General features: G+C 47.9%; 2 protein-coding genes across 2 annotated transcripts; one reads left to right on the top strand and one right to left on the bottom strand.

Moving 5' to 3' along the window:
• Window positions 1-3487: 3487 nt before the first annotated feature.
• Window positions 3488-8140, top strand: ppiaa (peptidylprolyl isomerase Aa (cyclophilin A)). Its single transcript, XM_084360337.1, has 4 exons — window positions 3488-3636; window positions 5407-5526; window positions 6689-6861; window positions 7755-8140. The coding sequence occupies exons 1-4, from the start codon at window positions 3568-3570 to the stop codon at window positions 7885-7887; spliced, it is 495 nt and encodes a 164-aa protein (XP_084216463.1). The 5' UTR covers window positions 3488-3567; the 3' UTR covers window positions 7888-8140.
• A 2421-nt stretch (window positions 8141-10561) lies between these two features.
• Window positions 10562-17574, bottom strand: LOC311261855 (uncharacterized protein; the record flags this gene model as incomplete). Its single annotated transcript, XM_084360868.1, has 4 exons — window positions 17334-17574; window positions 11671-11787; window positions 11287-11407; window positions 10562-10869 (listed from the first exon to the last, which is right to left on the bottom strand). The coding sequence occupies exons 1-4, from the start codon at window positions 17382-17384 to the stop codon at window positions 10562-10564; spliced, it is 597 nt and encodes a 198-aa protein (XP_084216994.1). The 5' UTR covers window positions 17385-17574.
• Window positions 17575-22114: the final 4540 nt, after the last annotated feature.

Here is a 22114-nt window from a genome sequence, read left to right as displayed (position 1 = left end):
CAGAGGAGAGCACAGTGTTTTTAATGACATCACACACACACACGCACACACGCACACACACACACACACACACACAGTATGTGTGACGGTGGGAACGATGATAGAATCAACTGTAAATAATTAGAACAAAAGATCAAATATCAGATCATTATTATTGATCCCAGACAAAAAAAGCAGGATTTTCTCCACTTCCGGCTCGGATGCAAAGTTCTGCTCCTCATGGTGCGAACACACACACACACACACTGGTGCCTCTGTGAGCATCAATCAGAGGTCATTAAAGGTCACCAATCGATACCGAACCCCTGCCGTCACCCAGCGCCTCCCTCAGGATCTGCAGCTCGACTGGAGAGCTGAGAGGAACAACTGGCTCCGAAAGGCCACAAGAACCGCCGACAGCGACGGGACGGTCTCAACCTCATCTGGTCCGAACGCTCATTCTCACTTTAAACCGTCACTTTATAAAATTCTGCTGCTTCGTAACAAATTAACAGTCGAGATGATTTCAGATTATTGGTATTAAGAAGCTGTTTACTCCAGATGGAAAAAAGGTTCTGAAGCGGTTTTGCTTATGAAAACAGGATTATGAAACAGAACAATGATAGACGAGTGTTATGTGACTTTGTGTTTTAATTCATCAAAAGAGACGTGACGAGCTGACGGCAGGACGATCAGCGTCCACAGCACGGACGTACTGTTTAGGACCGGATGCTGAACCCAGTGAGAACTGTGGCCTGGTGCGTCTGGGCATGAGAATAATGAAGGCCAATTGATTCAAAAAGTCCTGATCTGATGAAGACGGTCACATTCATCATTTATCTTTCACAACACAAAAAGTCATTTAGCATTTAATTATCATATCTTGTCACTTTTTACTCTTTTTTTCAATCCACTTATTTCATCACCTCAGTTTGTATCACTGAATCTTTAACGTCGAGCTTCACACGCTACAAAAAAATTGAGTAGAGCTGAAATAATTTAATCATGCGGCTTCTAGAGATCCAAATGTTATCGGACCAAATGGATCAAATTACGCCAAGCGAGTCATTTTACTGACTTTGTGACGCTCAAAAAGAAAGTATCCACCATTTTACAGAAGCTTATGGGGAAAATAGTTTTTGGGCCCCAGTGCTTCACGTGACGCTGTGATTACACGCTGAAGCTCAAAGAAGTTCATACAAACATAAAACCTCCAGGGCTCAAAAATCCACAATAAAAAGAGAATAATTGAGCTTCGCAGGCGTCTGTCAACAAAGGGAAAATGAGTTTTGAGCTGCAACACCGCGAGTGACCACTGGGGAAAAACGAAGCAATGCTGCGAGGCGGCGCTGTATCCAGGTTACACATGTGCATCCACGGTCAGCCATTTTCTATCAGCATGCCATGTGGTGGTTTACTGCAGGTCTTAAAAGTTACTGTTTTAATCCTGTTGTCATGTGTTTCTGTTTCTGACATCTCCGTCTCTACAGGATACAAACACATCAGCCTGAACAGAGTCTGTTTGTAGCTAACTGCAGTTAGCATCTCTCTGGTTCCTCTGTGGGATTATTGAACTGGATTCTTTTCTGATCATCCAGGTTCTGTTCATCCAGATAATCTCCACAGATGAACTCCACTCTGTGATGTTTGAAGTGTAAATTAAATGTGTAGCAGTAAAAAGCTAATGCTAGGCTACAAACAGACGACATCACGGTCACATGACTTAAAGGGGAACTACCGTTTTTTACAACCTGGACCTTATTTCTAGCATAAAATACGATCATTTACTCACCCAGATAACTTTGGTGTCATTTGGCGTTGTTCGGACGAAATTAGATCCAGTGGAGCGCCAATATATCCATATAATGTGAGTGATCCGGGCACCGAAGCGCAGCCTCTATGAGCATTATCTGCAGCGAAACTAGTTCATTTCACCAATATTTTGTCATGATACGCTCGTGCTGTTCCCCTCTGAGTCCGGGCTCGTCTGTTATCAACATCCGGGGTCTGTAGGTTGATCTACTACCTCTGACCTGGAAGATGTCGTCTCTGAGCTGCGCGCACCCACGACAGCCGGCTTGTTTACCTGTAGCTGCTACTGCTAGTTTGACCCCGGATGTTGATAACAGACGAGCCCGGACTCAGAGGGGAACAGCACGAGCGTATCATGACAAAATATTGGTGAAATGAACTAGTTTCGTGGCAGATAATGCTCATAGAGGCTGCGCTTCGGTGCCCCATCACTCGCATTATATGGATATATCGGCGCTACACTGGATCTAATTTCGTCCGAACGACTTCAAATGACACCAAAGTTATCTGGGTGAGTAAATGATCATATTTTATGCTAGAAATAAGGTCCAGGTTGCAAAAAACGGTAGTTATCCTTTAAACGTCTCCACAACTGAGCGTCTTACTGCACAATTACTATCCAAGTTTTCTATAAACTGATCAATGTACAAGTTGTAAAGTCAGAGTTAGAATAGTTTGTAACTAAAGTGGGCCTTTACGTTAGCCGTGCCAATGCTATGCTAACTTTGAATACGTTTGAATAAGAGCTGCAGCATCTTCTGCTTCTGCCTCGACAGGATCCATCTCTGGTTCAGAAGATGTGTAAAGGTGCAGTATGTGAGAATCTGCCACCGTCAAATTCATGATCAGATCAAATGAGGGGCAGCATTTCGTCAGTTAGCGCCCAATGCTGCTAACAGTGGCTACCATTAGCTAGTTAGCTCAGGCAGCAATAGGGCAAGTGGTCAGGACTGTGGAGCACCATGGAAGTGTAGGCGCTAACACCGCTAGCATTTTCGACCAGGACAGGCCAGGCCAGGGCTAGCTGGTTAGCATGCTAACGTCAGCAGGTATCTTCAACATGGTTCTTCCACACTGCAGCTTTAAACAGCAGATTCATTATTCCACATAAATACGACCTGTTGTGAACTGTGTTGTTGTCAGCGACCCTCTGTGTGACCTCTGACCTCTGACCTTAACCTTACTTTAATGTGATTTTCGCACTGAACAAACTTCCACGTGAACTTTGCTCTGTCTTTGTGCGGGAACAGGACGACCGCGCCCTGACCGCGTGACCGCGCACACATATTTCCACCAGCGGGAACGTGCGCGGACTGCGGGACTTGAGGTTAACCCACCGCGTGCGCTGCGCGTATTGGACGCCCGAGCTGTCAATGATCCGCTGCACGCGCTGCTCCGGGACGCGCGAGTTGACGTTTCTGAGCGGGACAGCGGCGCGGGGCGGTGTTAACTGGCTCCCGCTGCGTGACAAAGTCTGGCATCATCCAACCTCCGTGGGCGCGGTCCACTCAGATGTCCGAATCAAACGCACCGTGAAACGCGTCTGTCCAATTAGAAGCCAGTACAAAGGGAGCTCGAGCTGCTCCTGCCGATGATTCGCTGGAACAGACGCCTTTAAGTCCTCCGCTGTTACCGATTGGTTGGCGGTCACGTCGCTCCGCCCACCGGCGTTTTATATAAACTTAATCCGCACAGCTCCATCTTTTTCGGTTTCCTGTGGCCGCTGGATTCTTGTCGCCGAACCGCTCAGTCCGCCCGCTCCAGTCCGCCGCTGACATGGCCAAGCAACGAGTCTTCTTCGACGTCACCTCCAACGGCTCCCCGCTGGGCCGGGTCGTGATGGAGGTAAACCGGCTCTTTACAGCGAAGGACCCGAGAGTCCAGCCTGTCAGCCGGGCTGCGGTCCCGTCAGCCGGGCTGCGGTCCCGTCAGCCGGCAGCGAGCAGAACAGCTGTCTGTAGGACCGTTACGGCACTGATGCTCCAGAAAGTTAAACCCGGGTTTCAGATGTTCAGCCCGGTTCTCAGGTCTGTTTGACGGGTTCACTCAGCTGTCACGAACTCTGTTGTCTTGATCGGACCATGTGCACGTGTGTCTGGCTTCCGTCCAGCGCTGCTGGGTACCGGGACAGGTACCGGGACTTCACGCTGTTACACGTTCGTATAGGTGTGACGCTGGTCGTGTCCAGTTGTTGGTGCTGACGGACATGTTCATACTCAAACTGTGGGACTAGAGACCAGAACAGAACCGGTTGTGTAATGATGAAGTTGTTCTGTAACGAGCTGAGACTCATTCAGTCATTCTGCGCTTTAAATCGTCGATTAGCGCCGAACTGTGACGGGTTCGGCCCATGGATGTTATATTATAGATCCATGGTTCGGCCCCGCTGTGGTCCAATGAGTCCATGTTTGAGTCGTTAAGACGCGAGCCTCCGGCAGCGGTTCACCGCTGGCTAACGGGCTCAGCTAATGCTAATGCTAACGGACCGTCCCGTCAGCGGGCTGCGCTGAAAGAACCGCTCGCGCCGTGCACGCAGCTCGCGCTGGTTTTTGTTGCAGCGTCTCGCGGCCCGCAGGGAAACCCGGGAAACCCGCTGTCGTCACTGGAGTGTTCGGTTCTGACGTGTGTCATGGTTCTGGTGTAAAACACGACATGTCCCCGCGGCACGTTCAGCGCTGGTTCCGGTGTTCATAGATGGAGGAGCAGTTCTGGAAAGTTCCACGGTGCTGGTGCTGGTGCGGTCGGGGGGAGGCGGAGGTGGGCTATCTGCAGTGTAAGACAACAGAAGCGGATGTAGGAGAGCTGGACTTCAGTCTGTGTCCACAGTGAAGAAGCATAATGTTACAGAACCGATACCGGCTCATTGTCACGTAGGCTGTGAACCCGCTCGGTTCTACAGCGAGACACGCGCAGTTAGCACGACGGCTAACACGTCCAGCCATTTTGTGCCCACACTCGTACTGTGCCTCATTATGGGCGTTCCCGATGTATGGGACGAACCGCTCTGAACCCGGAGACCTCCAGCCCCGGTTCTGAGGTCCACACAGTCCGTGCTGCTGCTGCGGGATCAGGTAACCTGAGCTGGACAGCTCGTGAATTCTGACGGTCTGGGTCGTGTTACTGTGAGCAGGTGGAGGCTGCTGCTCTGAGATCAGCTGCAGCTCACAGCTGGTCTGCTGCAGCCCCCCCCCCCATGCAGGGCATGCAGATATCAGTGCTGCATTGCTGTATTCCTGTTTCACCATCACAGAACAGAGTCAGCACACTGATCCCATCAGAACCTGTTTGTATGGACTCAGGCTGCAGAGATGCAGCAGCAGAACGATATCAGGAAGTTGGTTTGGTTTGGATTTCCTCCTCACAGTTGGTGCTGGTCGGTGCAGACGTAGTTATTTAGTCTCTTGCTACACAGAACAAAGTTCACCGGATCTGAACACGGGTTTGGCTCCGGGCCGGGTTGGCAGCGAGCCACATGTTCTCTCACTGACTGGTTACTGATTCACAACTTTTACCCTCCAACAATCTTTTTTTATTTTAATTGTTTGTGTTCTGGGCGGCACCAGTTCACTGTCGCCTCGTTGGACTGACTCTGGGCGTGTTCATGTGTTTCTCCAGCTCGACGCTGACGTGGTGCCCAAGACCACGGAGAACTTCCGGGCCCTCTGCACCGGCGAGAAGGGCTTCGGCTACAAGGGCTCCATCTTCCACCGCATCATCCCAGGGTTCATGTGCCAGGTGACCGTGTTCAGTTTAAAGTCCTGTGAAAGTTCTGGATGTTTTAGTATTTCGATGATTTGCTGATTTCTGTTTTAGATGTTTTGGACCGTTTCTAATCACACTGAAGCTGAAGCAGCCAGTTTAGCACCACGAGCTGATAAATGACTTCAACAGCTACAGAAATGAATCTCATCACTTTCCTTCATGATTTGACCTGAAACTTTAGATTTCCTGCCGATTATTTCCTTCATTTGTCTTTAAAACGTACGAACATAGTTTGTTTGTTTGTTTTCAGACGTCTGAAAGTGTCAAAACGTCACATTAACAAAATAACTTCATCATGAAAAAGATTCAGTTATTCGAATCAGCTCTAGATTAAAATCAGAAGTTTCTTTGTCTGTATTCACGTGTCCACTCGTGCTGTTGGATGGAGTTCTGCACTAAACTAAGACCTGAACCCGTCCAGTACCCAAACCTTTCAGACCCGACTCATCTGAACTAAATCTGAGAACCAAACCGGACCCAAGATCCAGGTTTTATATTTTCAAAGACAAAACTATAAGTTTGTAAATGGCTGACCTGAATCGCTCCGGCTCATCAGAACCAAACGGTCTCTGTCGCCATGACAACATTCAGGAAATGAACTAGAAACTGTTTTGAAGTACGAACCTGCGAACGCCTCGCGATGTTTATCACTTAAAGCACCGCGGCGGAAGCGAGGCAGCGCTGCTGGAGCCCAGAGCTCCTGCTGGACGTGTGAATGATGACAGGCTGCAGCAGCTGATCTCAAAACAAACAGATAAAATCTCGTCCCGACTGAAACGTCCTCAGAAAGAAGTCGTTATGTGTCGACCTAAATGATGCAGTGATGTTTTAGAGGTACTCCATGAAGTAGTTTTGTATCAACTTACATTTTACTTAAATAAAAGATTTTAATTCATCTTTTGTTTTAAATAGATTTTAGTCACAACACACCTGCAGTCGACTGCAGCAGGTAACACGCAGCAGGTTGTAGATCCACTTTGACTTTTCACAGTTGAACGTGGCTGAAAACCTTCAGAACCGACCTGTACTGACCCCATCAGCAGGAGACATGTCCGCCGATGGTGGTTTGGGTCGGTCTGGTTCGGGTCAGTCTGTCGAGCTCCAGTATTAAAGTTCGTCTTTGTTTAACTCGCAGGGAGGCGACTTCACCAACCACAACGGAACCGGTGGGAAGTCCATCTACGGAAACAAGTTTGCTGACGAGAACTTCACTCTGAAGCACACCTGTGAAGGCATCCTGTCCATGGCCAACGCCGGGCCGAACACAAACGGATCCCAGTTCTTCATCTGCACAGCCAAGACGGCATGGTAAGAACGCACGCTGGAGATGTGTCGGCTTAAAGGTCGTCATCTTTTTGCACAAAGGTTGAACATGAAAACGAGGAGCTTCAGACGCTGGACTCACTTTTATGGGGGAAGAATAACAACCAGAGCAGAAGAAGTCGCAGACGATGGGCATCAGTGATTGGCTGTTGCTCACGTTTCTGTCTGGCTGATTGGTCGACTGAACCTGCTGCTCTCCTCCAATCACTGAGCGCCCAAACAGTTGCTAAACTCTTAAAACAAAATGCAGCGTTGAAGAATCGTATTGATGTTGAATCACTAGAGTGGCTCCACATGAAAAGAGCTGCAGGAGGTCGTGTTGAATCCTGCTGTGTTGTGTTGAAGTGTTGTGGAGGACGTTTGGATTTTTCATCCCCACCGTTGAGTTCAGATGACACAGTTGAAACGGTTTGTGTGCACTTGATGAGCAGAACTTTGCTAAACAAACTGATCTTTAGTCCAAAAGTGACCCAGTGAGTAACTTGTGTCCTGTGAGGAGCTGAGACCGGATCTCATGACCACAAGAACAGATTTAGTTTTAAGGTCATTTTCTGATGAGTTTCAGCTGCAAACATTTTCTGCCCACTTGATTGCTTCATTTTGATTTGGGTTAGCGAATGGTACCATTGTATTGAGATGGGTCACACACTGAGCCAACATCAGATAAAACACTTAAATCTGCTGGATCCAGAATGCAGTTTGGATCTACATCGGGTCGTACTCCACCTGAATACACCTGATTTATTTAACGGTCGGGTTTGGAGCGGATCAGAGTTTCCAGCCTCAATGATTCTGTGTTCTGACCCAACTGCTTTATCTTGCACCCATCAACCTTCACACTTCTGCTGGTTGTCTCTAAACGCCGTCTGTCCCCGCAGGCTCGATGGGAAGCACGTGGTGTTCGGCCGGGTGGTCGAGGGGCTCGAGGTGGTGAAGAAGATGGAGTCCTTCGGCAGCCAGAGCGGCAAAACCTCGCAGAAGATCGCCATCGCCGACTGCGGGCAGCTCTAAACTCAGCACTACGCCCTCTCTGCTTGCCCTGTAGCCACGCCCCTGTAGGCTCCGCCCCCTCGCTGCATTCAACATTCCTATTGATGGAGAATTGATCCGCCCCCCCTCGCCCCCCTTTTTTCTTCTGTTGACAACATGTTGCTGCATTTGTGACTTTTGACAGTTTCTTTTGCATTAACGTCTTTATTTCCACTTTTGTGTCCCCATGTTTTTTTAATGTCAAATGAAGAAAATAAAAGAACGGTTGCCTTGACGATTGAAACGTGTGATTGTCACATTTTGTTTCAGCATGTAGACGGTTTATAATTATGGAAATCTGTGATTATTACACCAACAGATCACATTTTACTGGAAGCTGCACGTTCTCCTCTACAACCATCATTTCACATCAGATGTTTATCAGTGAACGACATCAGTTCAAGTGAGGAAACACTTCTGTCATAAACTTAAACACTAAATGAAGTGTCTCAGTCCAGGTTTGAGCTTGTTGCTATGACAACAGTCCATAATACATTTTAAACCAGCTTCAAAGAACCAAAAATCTGTCAAGTCAACATTATCTGAATAAATCAGAGACAAAAACATCAGCTGCTCTTAAACTCATTAAAAGGGTTACAATCATGTGTTCATAAAGAACGTGAAGTTTGTCAATAAAACAAAATGCAACTAAAATATGTCTGAAAATAAACTGATCCGTCTTCTACACAGTCTGATGTACCTGAAGGGTCCAGCAGAGGGAGCTCTTCAGCTTCACCTGATTCAGAAGAAACATTTAAGTTAAAGTGTGTTTTAACTTCTGATTGGTTAAAGGAGCAGTTCACTCAGTCATCATCTCCTCCTGATGATATAAAGTCAGGCTCAGCCATCGTCTCCTCCTGATGATATAAAGTCAGGCTCAGCCATCGTCTCCTCCTGATGATATAAAGTCAGGCTCAGCCATCGTCTCCTCCTGGTGATATAAAGTCAGGCTCAGTCATCGTCTCCTCCTGATGATATAAAGTCAGGCTCAGTCATCGTCTCCTCCTGATGATATAAAGTCAGGCTCAGCCATCGTCTCCTCCTGATGATATAAAGTCAGGCTCAGTCATCGTCTCCTCCTGGTGATATAAAGTCAGGCTCAGTCATCGTCTCCTCCTGATGATATAAAGTCAGGTGAAGTCTCGTAGTCCACAGAACATTTCTGGAGCTTCACAGTAAAACAGAGTTGCAGCGTTCTGCTGAACACCTGAAGCAGCTGGAGATGATTGAAACATCAGATGTCTCCATGCAGCTCGTCTGCTGTGGTCCAACATGTTATAGAGACTTTATTTTTCTATCTATATTTTCTATATTAAAACGATACAACAGTTTTCTACTAACTACTTATCTCACTGTATTTTAACGTGGATGGTATAAAAGCAGCTTTGGTTCTCTATGAAACATAACTGCTGACATCTAATGCAACGTCTCAAATACTATTATTAAATAAAATATTCTCAATCTTTAGAGGAAACTCCTCACAGAAACCTTCAGGACCGTCCAGTCAGACTTTCAATGACCTGTCACTCTCTGAAGCACCAGGTGTGACTGCAACACAACACATCTTTGATTTTGTGTCAAACTGATGTTTTTCACATCCTGCTGATTATTTTAGTAAATTTTCGGATGTTTTGAACTAATATTCTCACATTATGTTCAAAAATATAAATATGGAAAGTAACTTACTACAGAAATATGTATATTCTCCATCAGTGAATAAACAAGCTGTTCTCAGAGGAAACACTGTTTGAAGCTAGAAAGGTGGCGGGGTCCGCCACATATAAACAAAGTAAAACAGTGTAAATTGTCAGTTTGTTTATTCAGTCATGAAAACAAAGAGAGTTTGGTTATTTAGTTTGTTTAAAATCAGCCAATGAGGATCTTTCTCTGCTCATTAACATTTCTTCAATAAAACTCCATGTGCTCCTTTAACCTAGCATAATGCTAATGCTAGCTATAACATTAAAGTTGCTTACATAATTGCAGTTAAGGGTACACTATAGAAGAATCAGTACTGTAGCTACCGTTAGTCAGTTAGCTCAGTTAGCCACGCAGTTAGCGTAGATCTTTGAGATGGTTACACCCGCTGTGGCACCCCTGACCCTGACCCCTGACCCTAACCCCTGACCCTGACCCCTGACCCTGACTATATTGGGAAGTAATTGGAAGTTGAAAGTCAAACTGTACACCACCCGAGCTTTTCTCTGAGTGTTACTGACATGAGTCTAAAACTCAGATTTTAGCCTGAAACACTGGATAGTTTTTACTGACACTGTTCAAGATGGTGTGTCAACATATTTTAAAGAGGAAACAGCAGTCAGTAAGTCATATGCACTCTTTATTATTATAATACAACCTACATTCATAATGCTTATTGACTAAAATAACATTAATGGAGAAATATCTGAAGTGTTGTCGAGGCCGTCGGACCGTCAGCGTCTCAGGTGTGATTGGACAGTCTGACGATCAGCTGAGCAGACGCTTGTTAGCTAAACGACAAGCTAACAGTAACAGTCAGGGCCTCCAACATGGCCGCCAGAGGTGATGATGTAACTGAGCCTCGAGCATGAGACCATTATGAAACAACATTTTTCTACAAACTGAACCAAGTTTAAATTAAATGTGTACAAATACTACAGAGTTTATCATGAATCCGTCAGCAGCCGCTCTCTGCCGTCCTCCTCTTCTTCCCCGAATGCCTTGTTGTCCTCTGGGCCTGTCTCTGGGGCTGACACACACCTTGACCCTTGGCTTTTCCCGACTCCGCCCGGTTGACGGCGACGCAGGTCAGCCCCGCCTCGCAGTCGCAGCGTCCCAGCTTCCTCCTCAGTTTGCTGGAGCCTCGCAGCAGACAGGCCTCGCCCTCCACCGGGATCCTCTGACACCGCTTACCGGTCAGGTACCGGACGCAGCACAGACCGGCCGCACAGTCACCGGACCGCACGCAGCTCGACATCTCTGGAGCTGGAGACATAAACACAGATATTATCACAGTGCTGCAGCCACGACTCGGATCTCTGACTGTCAGTATGTACTCGAGTCTGCTGAAGCGCTGAGATCCCAAACTCATGTGGAAACACCTCATTTACACCAAACTCTGACAGTAGGCGGGTCTTGTCTCGGGTCTGGTCTCGGGTCATGCCTCGGGTCGTGTCTCTCGGGGGATGGCGTGCAGCCCGACCGCACGTCGAGGGTGTAAATGTTTTAAATGTCCCTGTCAGTGTTTCTGCAGCTGATGTTTGAGGACTCATGTTGTCATTAATGTGTGTCCCTCACTACTCCAGCTGCTTCATTAACTCTCCACAGGCGACAGAAGAGTTCAAACACTTCTTAAAACCTGCAGTGCACTCTGGGACTCGTAGTTGACTTCCAGTGACTCACCTTTAGTCCTGTTGAAGCCGTCTGTGTTCATCTGTCTGTCTGTCTCTGTGTCTCGCTGCCTGTCCAGCTGTCTGTCCTGTGTGGACAGTCTCCTCTGAGCTCTGTTACTGCATCCTCCACTCTGAGAGACAGACAGACACAGACTTGATAAACGATTGTTAACTGGACATTTTTTAAATGTGAAAATAAAATGACGTCACATGTTTGACGGACATCTTTACAAGTGTTTGTCTTCTTCTGTATTTTTCCAGCGAACACATTTGCATGTTCATGTGTGGATCTCCATGGAAACTGAGCAATCCTGAGATGTGTTTTTTAAACAGCAGAAGAAGCTAATTAACAGGTTACTGAGTTATTTTACACGTTAAGGTTTGTGTGACCGACCTCAGGCACGGTGCAGTCCGGTGTCGAACATGCTGGTGTTGATTCTCGATTGGAGTTGGAATTCGTCTCCGGCCGCCGCCGTACAGGACGCTCCACCTGCTCGCCATTGGAACGATCCTATTGGACAGGTCAGAGTGATGTCACATTTAGTACCTCTGATGTTAAAGTAAAACATCATCATGAATTTAACAAAAAGCCGACAACAAACTCGAAGAGTTTCTGTCTCAGTTGACTTTAAGGTACCAAACGATAGCTCTTTCTAATCAAGTTTATTTTTATTATTTTTCGGCCTTTATTTGTGACGCAAGCATCAATGACAGAAAAACACACATCAACATGTTCGTGAAGCACAATGATCGGATGAAGTGCAGCCGACAGAACACAAGACTCGAGGCGAGGTGGACTCTTCAGACGGGTCGGACCGTGTGAAGCTCCTCCCGGCCTCATTTCAGTCTGTCAGATCGTATTTCCCTGCTTCTCCTCCTCCTTACTCCCGGCTGATCAGAAGGGTCAAAACATCAGTAAAAAGTGTTAACGAGTGGACAGATGAAGCTGCAGCAGCTCTTCAGGACTTCTGGACTTCAGGACTGCGACCCAGGAGGACAACATGACTTTCAACAGTGACATCATACATCACCCACAGCTGCCCTTCATTCAGGTGACAAGGAAGCAAACAACATCTCCAGAGCAGACTGAGAGCTGACATCAGCAGAGACTGGAGAGAGACCTCCACACCAGCAGCACCAAAGGTACGTGGCAGGAGATCCAGAACATCACAGAACCCATCATGTGTGAGGCCACACTGAACCCAGAGGACTGTCAGTGAACTGTCCAGATGATGTACTGACCGTGTACTGAAGACATGAGCCCATCAGCCAGCTGATGTTGTGGCTGACATGTGAACACCTCCCTCCCACAGTTGGCCTCCAGACAGCCTCCATCCTTCCTGCACCTGAACATCTGCTGTGTCGAGGCTTAATGACGCCCTGTGGCTCGCAGCCCGTCTGATGAAGTGTGAGAGCAACTGGTTCTCCAGCACGTCAAAGACAACATCCCTGCCGGTCTGGACCCTCACCGGTACACTCTCAGAACCTACAGATCCACAGAGGATGTCATATCTACTGCCCTCCCCTCCGTCTGCACAGCTGGAGAACAAGAACAGCTGCATCAGGATGTTTGTTGACTTCAGCTCAGCTGATTGGAAAAGTCAGGACTGCAGTGTGAGACATCAGGAGACTGTCCAGTGAAGCGTGAGGACCACAGACCATCACGGACGGCATCATAAACAACGATGACAGTTCAGATCAGGAGGAAACGAACAGAGAACCAAAACCAAACAGCCCGTCCACATGAGTGGAGCTGAGGCGGAGCAGCTGGACACTCTGAGGTTCTGGGATCATCACACATCAGCACCCTGGTTAACACAGCACAGAAGGATCTACTTCCTGCAGAACCTTCCAAGTTCTGGTCAACTTTGAGAGGAACAGTAGAAAACATCTGGAAACATCTCTAACGTCTCAGGACAGGACGGCTGGTGGACAGAAGCACCACAGTAAAGTATCGATGCTCTTACCGGCAGCTCGGAGCTCTGCTGCGTCGACTCTTTGGAGGATCTGATGGTGTTGGAGTCCAGAGCCAGACCACAGACCAGCGACACACACAGGAAGCTGCGCCACATCCACATCCTCAGGCCGATCGATGAGTCACTCCTCTATCAGTAACAATCACTGGATCCTGTTTTTACCTCCTCCTCACCACAGTTTACTCTCTCCTCTACTTCACTTCTACCTTCAGTGATTTTATTCTGGGACTTTTATGAGCTTCACTCTGCGCTCTGGTTATTGATCTGATCCAGGAAAAAGCATCTACCTGCTGCTTCAAAGGTGTGTGAGGGAATAAAGATGAATCTGTGCTCCTCTCCGCTCTGTCTCCACCTGGCTGCTGCCTTCAGGTGCGTTTGTTTTTATAGTCCTCTCCTCCCCTCTGATCCGTCCTCTTTCAGCTGCCTGTCTCTCAGAAGTTTTGAAGGTGCGTTTGAAGCTCGACCGCATCAGTCGGTGGAGACAGCGCCGCCTTCGCTTCCTTCCTGGAAGCCTCGCGGCCTCAGGTGAGGCGGCACGTTTGATACGTGACACCGCAGAGACCACAGAGAGATTAAAACACACCTGGAGACACGAGACAGGTAGAGCCGTCTGTGTGTGTGTGTGTGTGTGTGTGTGTGTGTGTGTGTGTGTGTGGTTTTACTTTATGTGGTTTAAATGTTACGATAAAGACTCATTAGAGCTGAAGCTGTGTGTCAGGCGGCGGATGTGTGAGTGTTTACAGGTGATTAAAGCTGATTAACAGACAGAAGTGAATCCGCTTCATGACGACACCAAACAGGTGAACAGTAATCTCAGCTCAGCGTCTCTGAACACACAAATCCAACACAATCGCTCTTCCAATAAAGAGATTTAAAATGGAGAAGACTGTCCAGGTGTGTTTGTTTGTTTGATTGACAGGTGTCCCAGCCAATCACACGGCTGTCCACGACACAGGAGGACGGTTCTGTCGTGTCCAGATGTTTGGAGGATATCTGGGTCCTGATGTGATTATATGTGTTCTGATGCTTCTTATTTCTTAGCAGGACGATAAACGTGAACTCACAGAGTCACAGTTCACGTCTGGATGAATCAGCAGCAGGACGACGGGTCAGTGAGCCTCTGCAGATCTCCACCACACTGGTCCCGACTGAAATGCAGTCCAGAAGTTAGTCTGAGCCTCCGGACTGAAACCGTCCTCTGCCTCTTCCACGAGGTTCAGTGTCTGATCTGGAGTCTGTGACGTGAGCTTTTCTCTGAGTGACATGAGTCTAAAACCCAGATTTCAGCCTGAAACACTGGATCTGTGTCAGCTGCTCCGTTAGAGACCCATGGACTAGAAACCACTGGACTCTTCTAACAAGACGATGGGACCTTCTCCAGCTGTGTCTGAGGAGGCAGAACCAGGTCATTTAAGACAAACCATGATGTTTTTAAACCGGACCGGAGCAGAACACAGCGGTGTCACTTCACAGAACAGAACATTGAGCCTGAAGAAACACAGAAATGAAACAGTGACAGAAAACGTGAACTCAGCAGCTGATCTGAGTGCTGCTGCTCCATCCACCTCACACACACACACACACACACACACACACACACACACACACACACACACACGAAGCTGCTGGACTGAGTCAACAGACCTGTGTGTGTGTGTGTGTGTGTGTGTAGATGTGTGTGTGTGATAAGGTCTCCAGCCTGCAGGTTGTTCCAGGGCTACAATAAAAGGACAGCAGATGCTCACAATTACTGACACACACACACACACACACACACACACACAGGTCAGAGGGTGTATCATTTGCGTTGCTGGTGTGTGTTTGTGTGTAGATGTGTGTTAGTGTGTGTCTCCATATTGTCTGTTTTTATCAGAATAAAGGAAACATCCTCCTCCCTTCAGTCCTTCCTCGTCTCCTTGTTTCCTCTCCTGCTCCTCCTCCTCCTCCTCCTCCCTTCAGTCCTTCCTCGTCTCCTTGTTTCCTCTCCTCCTCCTCCTCCTCCTCCCTTCAGTCCTTCCTCGTCTCCTTGTTTCCTCTCCTCCTCCTCCTCCCTACAGTCCTTCCTCGTCTCCTTGTTTCCTCTCCTCCTCCTCCTCCTCCTCCTCCTCCTCCCTACAGTCCTTCCTCGTCTCCTTGTTTCCTCTCCTCTCCTCCTCCTCCTCCTCCTCCCTACAGTCCTTCCTCGTCTCCTTGTTTCCTCTCCTCCTCCTCCTCCTCCCTACAGTCCTTCCTCGTCTCCTTGTTTCCTCTCCTCCTCCTCCTCCTCCTCCTCCTCCTCCTCCCCTCGGGTCAGATCCAGGCTGTTGTCGGTCCGTCAGCAGCTCAGAGAACAACAGGAGCATCAGTCGTGCAGGTAGGACCACCTGTCTGTCTCTCTGTCCGTCGGTCCAGTCGCTGCTGGAAGTCACTTTTCCTTCATGTTTTATTTTAGATTCTGATCCGATGTGAGTCCATCGGCTTCAGTTTCAGAACCAGCTTCAGTCTTCTTATTTTGTATTTTTTAGATTTTAGTGCTTTTTTCAGGATATTATCTGTTTTATTATTTAAAGTTTGATTTGATTTTCTTTCTGTTCTCATTTTTATACATGAGTTTTTATTTTCTTGCATGTTTTGTGTCCGTCGAGCGTTTCTGTTCGCAGATGTTGAGATTTATTTTTAATGTAATTTCTTGTATTTAATTTAGACGTATCAGATTTATTTCTCTGTTTTCATCTTCCTGAACGTTCAGGTTCACTTGTGCTTTGTTGTATTTTATGTTTCCCTCACGTGTTTTAATGTCTTTATATTTGTATTATTGATTTATTATATCTTTATTTATATTTCTGGATCTATTGTTGACGTCCTGGTGTTCAGATTTTGTTCATTATTTTTATTCTACTTGCTGTTTCCATTCAGTTTGAGTCTCTATTCTTGTTTCCGTCAGGATGAAATGTTTCTGGATGTGTACTGATTATTGATCTCGTCAGCTCATGTGATCATTGATCGTCTGGTTTATATTTTTATTTACTTTTTTAAATTGACAAAGAGAAGAAAACATGTTGATCTGCAGACGTCGTCATGTTTCTGTCTGCTGCGTCAAACTGAACATTCAGAGACTAAATTACATTTCACATCAATTATCCATCAAACAGGAGGGGGGGGGGGGAGAGGGGGGAGGGAGGGGAGGGAGGGGGGGAGGTGAAGCAAACGAGATGGACAGAGATAAGAGAATGAAAGGAGGTGTGTGTGTGTGTGTGTGTGTGTGTGTGTGTGTGTGTGTGTGTGTGTGTGTGTGTGTGAGAGATAACCGTGTTAGTGAGGAAACAGCCTCTAAAACAATCAGCAGTCAGAACAGACGGACAGTAAACAGTCAGTCGGCTCGTGTTCACAGTAACGAGGAGTCTGAAAGTTTGAATGTTGAACTGAATCATTTTCACAAATCTAAATATACTAAATAATCTAAATAATCTAAATATACTAAATAATCTAAATAATCTAAATATACTCTGAACGAGATAAAACAAATATACAATTCAGTTATTTCACTGAAAAATAAAACAGTAAAAATGTTCTGAGACATGCTAGCAGCACCGCTAACATTAGCTGCAGACACATCTCTTAAAGCAGAAAATATCATTTTATTAAATTGTTTCACAAACATTTCAAGTCTGAAGCTAAAATGACAAATATCTTTATCTATGATGAAAAATATCATTTCTGTGACTTCAGGTCACTGAAACCTGTTTTGTTTCACTGAAAACACCAAAACAACGTGTCGACGTGACGACGTGTTGACGTGACGACGTGACATGCTAACAGCTCTGAGAGGCTGCACCAGTGCTACATGCTAGCATCAGCATGCTAACACACTCAGTGACAATGCTGCCGATGCTAGTAGGTATTTACCATGTTCTCCATCTTAGTCTTGGGTGTTAACATGCTAACATTAGCTAATCATCAGTAAACAGAGTCCAGCTGAGGCTGATGATGTCATCAGTTCTGCAGGTATGTGGACACATGAACATGTGGTTCATCCTGAGGGGAACATGAACGTCACAGAGCTGTTGACACGTGTCAGTCTGGAGCTATGACGCTAACATACCTGACTAAGGCTGTGTCCAAATTCAGGGGCTGCATCCTTCGAAGGGCACATTTGAAGGCCAATTACGTCACAACGCTGCGCGAAGGCCGTCCAAATTCGAAGGCTCCTTCAAATGCAGCCTTCTTTTCCCTGTTTTCGGAGGACGCACCGCTGCTATCCTTCGCGGCCTCCCATATCCCAAGATCCTTTGCGCGCCGCTCCTCAGTCCTGAAAAAGAAGAGGGAAAACAAGAAAAATGGCGACATCAAGTGGTGCAGACTTGACATTTAAATGTGAGTACTGGGTTTATACTCGGTTTATACGTCATTTGAACATCCATTGCCAGATATGTTAAACTTCAGCGGACTTTCAGTTAAAATACGTGACGCTGGTAATGCATTAGCATACGGCATAAATTAGCATTATGCCGTTGGAAGTAAAGCCTTAAAAGCCTTCACTTTCAAAATGTTAGACGTTCAGAAAACCATAAAATCCATTCAGTCGACTCTCTTTCGCGGGCCTGGGCGGCAGAAATCGTGACGTAACGGTAAGGGCGGGAACATCTGGTGACGCAACCAGTAAATACTCCGAAGGCTGGACCGTCCAGTTTAACAACGGTTGACGCGGCCGTCAAAGGACTCTCCGAAGGACCCGGCCTTCGGAGTCCACAAAGGCCGGGTCCTTCGAAGGATGCAGCCCCTGAATTTGGACACAGCTCAAATCTCTTCTATTTTCTTCTCTGTTGGTTGACGATCAATCAAATTCTGTGTTAGCGCCCCCATCAGGTCAGCAAAGAAAAGCTGCCAGTGTGACGTGACTATACAGTGTCAGAGATGGACTTAGGTTGGACTTAAGTGGTTAAAACATTAAAGAAATCTTTGCAAATATTTAGTGAAAAAGACTTCAGATGAAGACCGAACAGGAGAGCTTACTGAGCCGTGTGCAGTCGAGTCAGTATCTCCAGCTGTGACGTGTTTGTGATTTGGCTTCATAATGTGTCCGTGTTGTAATAAAGGAACCGAGCGGGAGCAGCTGCAGCTCCTTCATATCACGTCTGATCTTTAATAAAACAACAACACGCTCTGTTATTATCACACACTGCAGATATTAGTCTGAGCCGACACACTCAAACCCTCAGAACAGTGAGTTTGTGTCTGATCTGGAGTCTGTTGACAGGTGTGGGGACACGACAGAGACCGGCTAGCTGTTTCCCCCTGCTGCCAGTCTTTAGGCTAAGCTAAGCTAGCTGTGAGTGCAGTAATGAGACTGATTGTAAAGTCACGAGTCCGAAAGTCTTGAACTGTTCTGACACTGGCTGTTGTTGTTCACCATGTTCACGTCACTGACCAGATGAGGGCGCTCACACAGAGACGTCCTGCCTCCAGACTGACACGTCAGCAGCTCTGTGATGTTCATGTTCCCCTCAGGATGAACCAGAACTCTGCAGGTCCTCTGATGTTTCATCCAGCGCCATCATCAGGTCCACATGCTCACGTGTCCACATACCTGCAGAACTGATGACATCATCAGCCTCAGCTGGACTCTGTTTACTGACAGTTAGCTAATCTTAGCATGCTAACATGCTGAACTATTTGTTGAACTATTACTTTTTGTATTTAAAATGTGTATATTCTTAGTTGCTGTTATTTTCTGTTATTGCTCTGTTTAATTTAAAGGCAGCTGACAAAATATAATTAATGTTAAAGGGGTTGGTGTAAAGGCTTCGGCCTACACCTTTGTTTATTTGTTTTGTTTGTGTGTTTGTTTTTCTGAAGCTAGAAAGCATTACGTTAATTTATTGTCTAGTGTGTCTGCGTTTTTATAAGTTGGGAAATGACAAAAATAAACTAAACTGATGGTGAACATGGTGAACATTATACCTGCTAAACATCAGCATGTTAGCATTGTCACTGAGCATGTTAGCATGCTGATGCTAGCATGTAGCACTGGTGCAGCCTCTCAGGGATGTTAGCATGTCTCATTGTCACATTAAGTTTTTATTGTGTGATTTCAGAGTAAATGTGTCAAAACTATGATATTTGTCACAGGTGATATTAAAGAAACGTGTTGAACACTTTAATAAGACCATATTTTTGTGTTAAGAGAATATTATCTGTATAAAGTTCATGAGACAACATGAGAAACTAATAAACAAGCTAATAATCTGTGTGTGTGTGTGTGTGTGTAGACATGGCGTGGCTCCATCAGAGTCGAGGTTCCCCCAGACTCGTCCTGGTCGTGGTGTGTGTCGCTCTGCTGCTCGACAACATGCTGCTTACTGTGGTCGGTGAGTTCACACACACACACACACACACACACACACACACACACACACACACACACACTGTGTACAGCTGTCCACAGACTTTTGGCCATGTGGTGACCGTCCTCTGACGGAGTCTCAGCTGCTCTGTGACGCAACTGAAAACCTGCAGGTCAAAGTTGTCGTCAGCAGTTAGACTCAGAGCTGAATGTGAAGGCTGCAGAGGTCACACACACACACACACACACACACACACACACACACACACACACACGACCTCCTGACCTTGAACTTTAAATGGTTCGGTCTCAGTCCACAGTTGTCTCCTTCGGTCTCCTCTCAGATGAGATCTCTCCTGCTCTTTTCTCCTCTCTGCAGCTTTTATCAACTTTAGTTTCTTAATGAATGAATGAATCTGTCTTCACTCACTCATCACCTCTTTGGAAGCAGATTTAATTTCTGAGTAATATTCTGATCATTTCCAAGAAGGTTCGTCACAAAAAAACAAAAGTTTAAACAAATATGAATAATAACTGAATACTTAGGTTTGAATATGGCAGGTTGTCCCCAGAATGAGGAGCAGGACACTTCATCCAGTCTCGCGTCCTCAGAGTCACGCTGTGAAGTGGACTTCAGTTTTATTGCTGTAATACGTCTTAGAGCCACCGGTGGCAGCGCAGCTCACTGCGGCTGAGGAGGAACGAGTGAGGAAGAAACCCTGAACCATTTTGTATTCTCACATGGTTCGAGTGAATCAGTGCTGTCGTTATTCTGCCTTTAACAAAGTTTTGACCATAGACACAAAACGGCTCCTTGAGACAATCAATCAATCAATCAATCAATCAATCTTCCTCCCTCAGTGCCAATCATCCCAACATTCCTCTACGCCATGGAGCATCCCAGTCCGGAGCCCCAGACCGCCCAGCCCTCTCTGCTCCCTCTGCCCAGCCTCGGTGCACCACGTGTGGGCACAGTGCCGTCACAGTCGCCCCCCCTCAGGTCAGACCTCCAGAGCTCGCAGCGCCCTCGGCCCAGTCAGAGCGCTCCGACCCCGGACACAGAGTCAGAGAGCCCCCGGTCGTCTCCCCCCACCTTCCCTCCTCTGGTGTCCCTGTTCGACAACACGACCTTCAGTCTGCAGGAGGTCCGGACCGAGCCGACCGACACCGAGCCGACCAGAACCACCACGGACCTGCAGCCCAACGAGACCACTGAGGCTGCAGTAGGTTAACGAGAGGGGGGGAGGGGGGAGGGGGGGGGCTTCAATTACTAATGACAGGGATCACATCAGCTGACTGACACCTCCTCCTCTCTCCTCTCTCCTCCTCCCTCCTCCCTCCTCTCTCCTCCCTCCTCTCCTCCTCCCTCCTCCCTCCTCTCTCCTCCCTCCTCTCTCCTCCTCCCTCCTCCCTCCTCTCTCCTCCTCCTCTCTCCTCCTCCTCCCTTCTCCTCTCTCCTCCCTCCTCCCTCCTCTCCTCCTCCCTCCTCCCTCCTCTCTCCTCCCTCCTCTCTCCTCCTCCCTCCTCCTCCTCTCTCCTCTCCTCCCTCCTCTCCCCTCTCCCCTCTCTTCCTCTCTCCTCCTCCCTCCTCTCCTCCTCCCTTCTCCTCTCTCCTCTCTCCTCCTCTCTCCTCTTTCCTCCTCCCTCGACCCTCCCCCTTCCTCTCTCCTCTCCTCTCCTCCTCTCCTCCCTCCTTTCTCCTCTCCTCCCTCCTCTCCCCTCTCTCCTCCTCCCTCCTCCCTCCTCCCTCCTCTCCCCTCTCCCCTCCTCCCTCCTCTCTCCTCCCTCCTCTCTCCTCCTCCCTCCTCTCTCCTCCCTCCTCCCTCCTCTCTCCTCCCTCCTCCCTCCTCCCTCCTCTCTCCTCTCTCCTCCCTCCTCCCTCCTCTCTCCTCCTCTCCTCCTCCTCTCCTCTCCTCCCTCCTCCTCCTCTCTCCTCTCCTCCTCTCCTCTCCCCTCTCTCCTCCTCCCTCCTCTCTCCTCCCTCCTCTCCTCCCTCCTCTCTCCTCCTCCCTCCTCTCTCCCCCCTCCTCTCCTCCCTCCTCTCTCCTCTCCCCTCCTCCCTCCTCTCTCCTCTCTCCTCTGTCCTCTCTCCTCCCTCCTCTCTCCTCCTCCCTCCTCCCTCCTCTCTCCTCCTCTCCTCCTCCTCTCCTCTCCTCCCTCCTCCTCCTCTCTCCTCTCCTCCTCTCCTCTCCCCTCTCTCCTCCTCCCTCCTCTCTCCTCCCTCCTCTCCTCCCTCCTCTCTCCTCCTCCCTCCTCTCTCCCCCCCTCCTCTCCTCCCTCCTCTCTCCTCTCTCCTCTCTCCTCTGTCCTCTCTCCTCCCTCCTCTCTCCTCCTCCCTCCTCCCTCCTCTCTCCTCCTCCTCTCTCCTCCTCCTCCCTTCTCCTCTCTCCTCCCTCCTCCCTCCTCTCCTCCTCCCTCCTCCCTCCTCTCTCCTCCCTCCTCTCTCCTCCTCCCTCCTCCTCCTCTCTCCTCTCCTCCCTCCTCTCCCCTCTCCCCTCTCTTCCTCTCTCCTCCTCCCTCCTCTCCTCCTCCCTTCTCCT

This window comes from Pagrus pagrus (assembly GCF_965226575.1).
Source record: "Pagrus pagrus genome assembly, chromosome: 8".
NCBI classification, from domain to species: domain Eukaryota; kingdom Metazoa; phylum Chordata; class Actinopteri; order Spariformes; family Sparidae; genus Pagrus; species Pagrus pagrus.
Note: the sequence above shows the minus strand (reverse complement) of the source record. Positions and strands in the feature narration are given on the sequence as shown.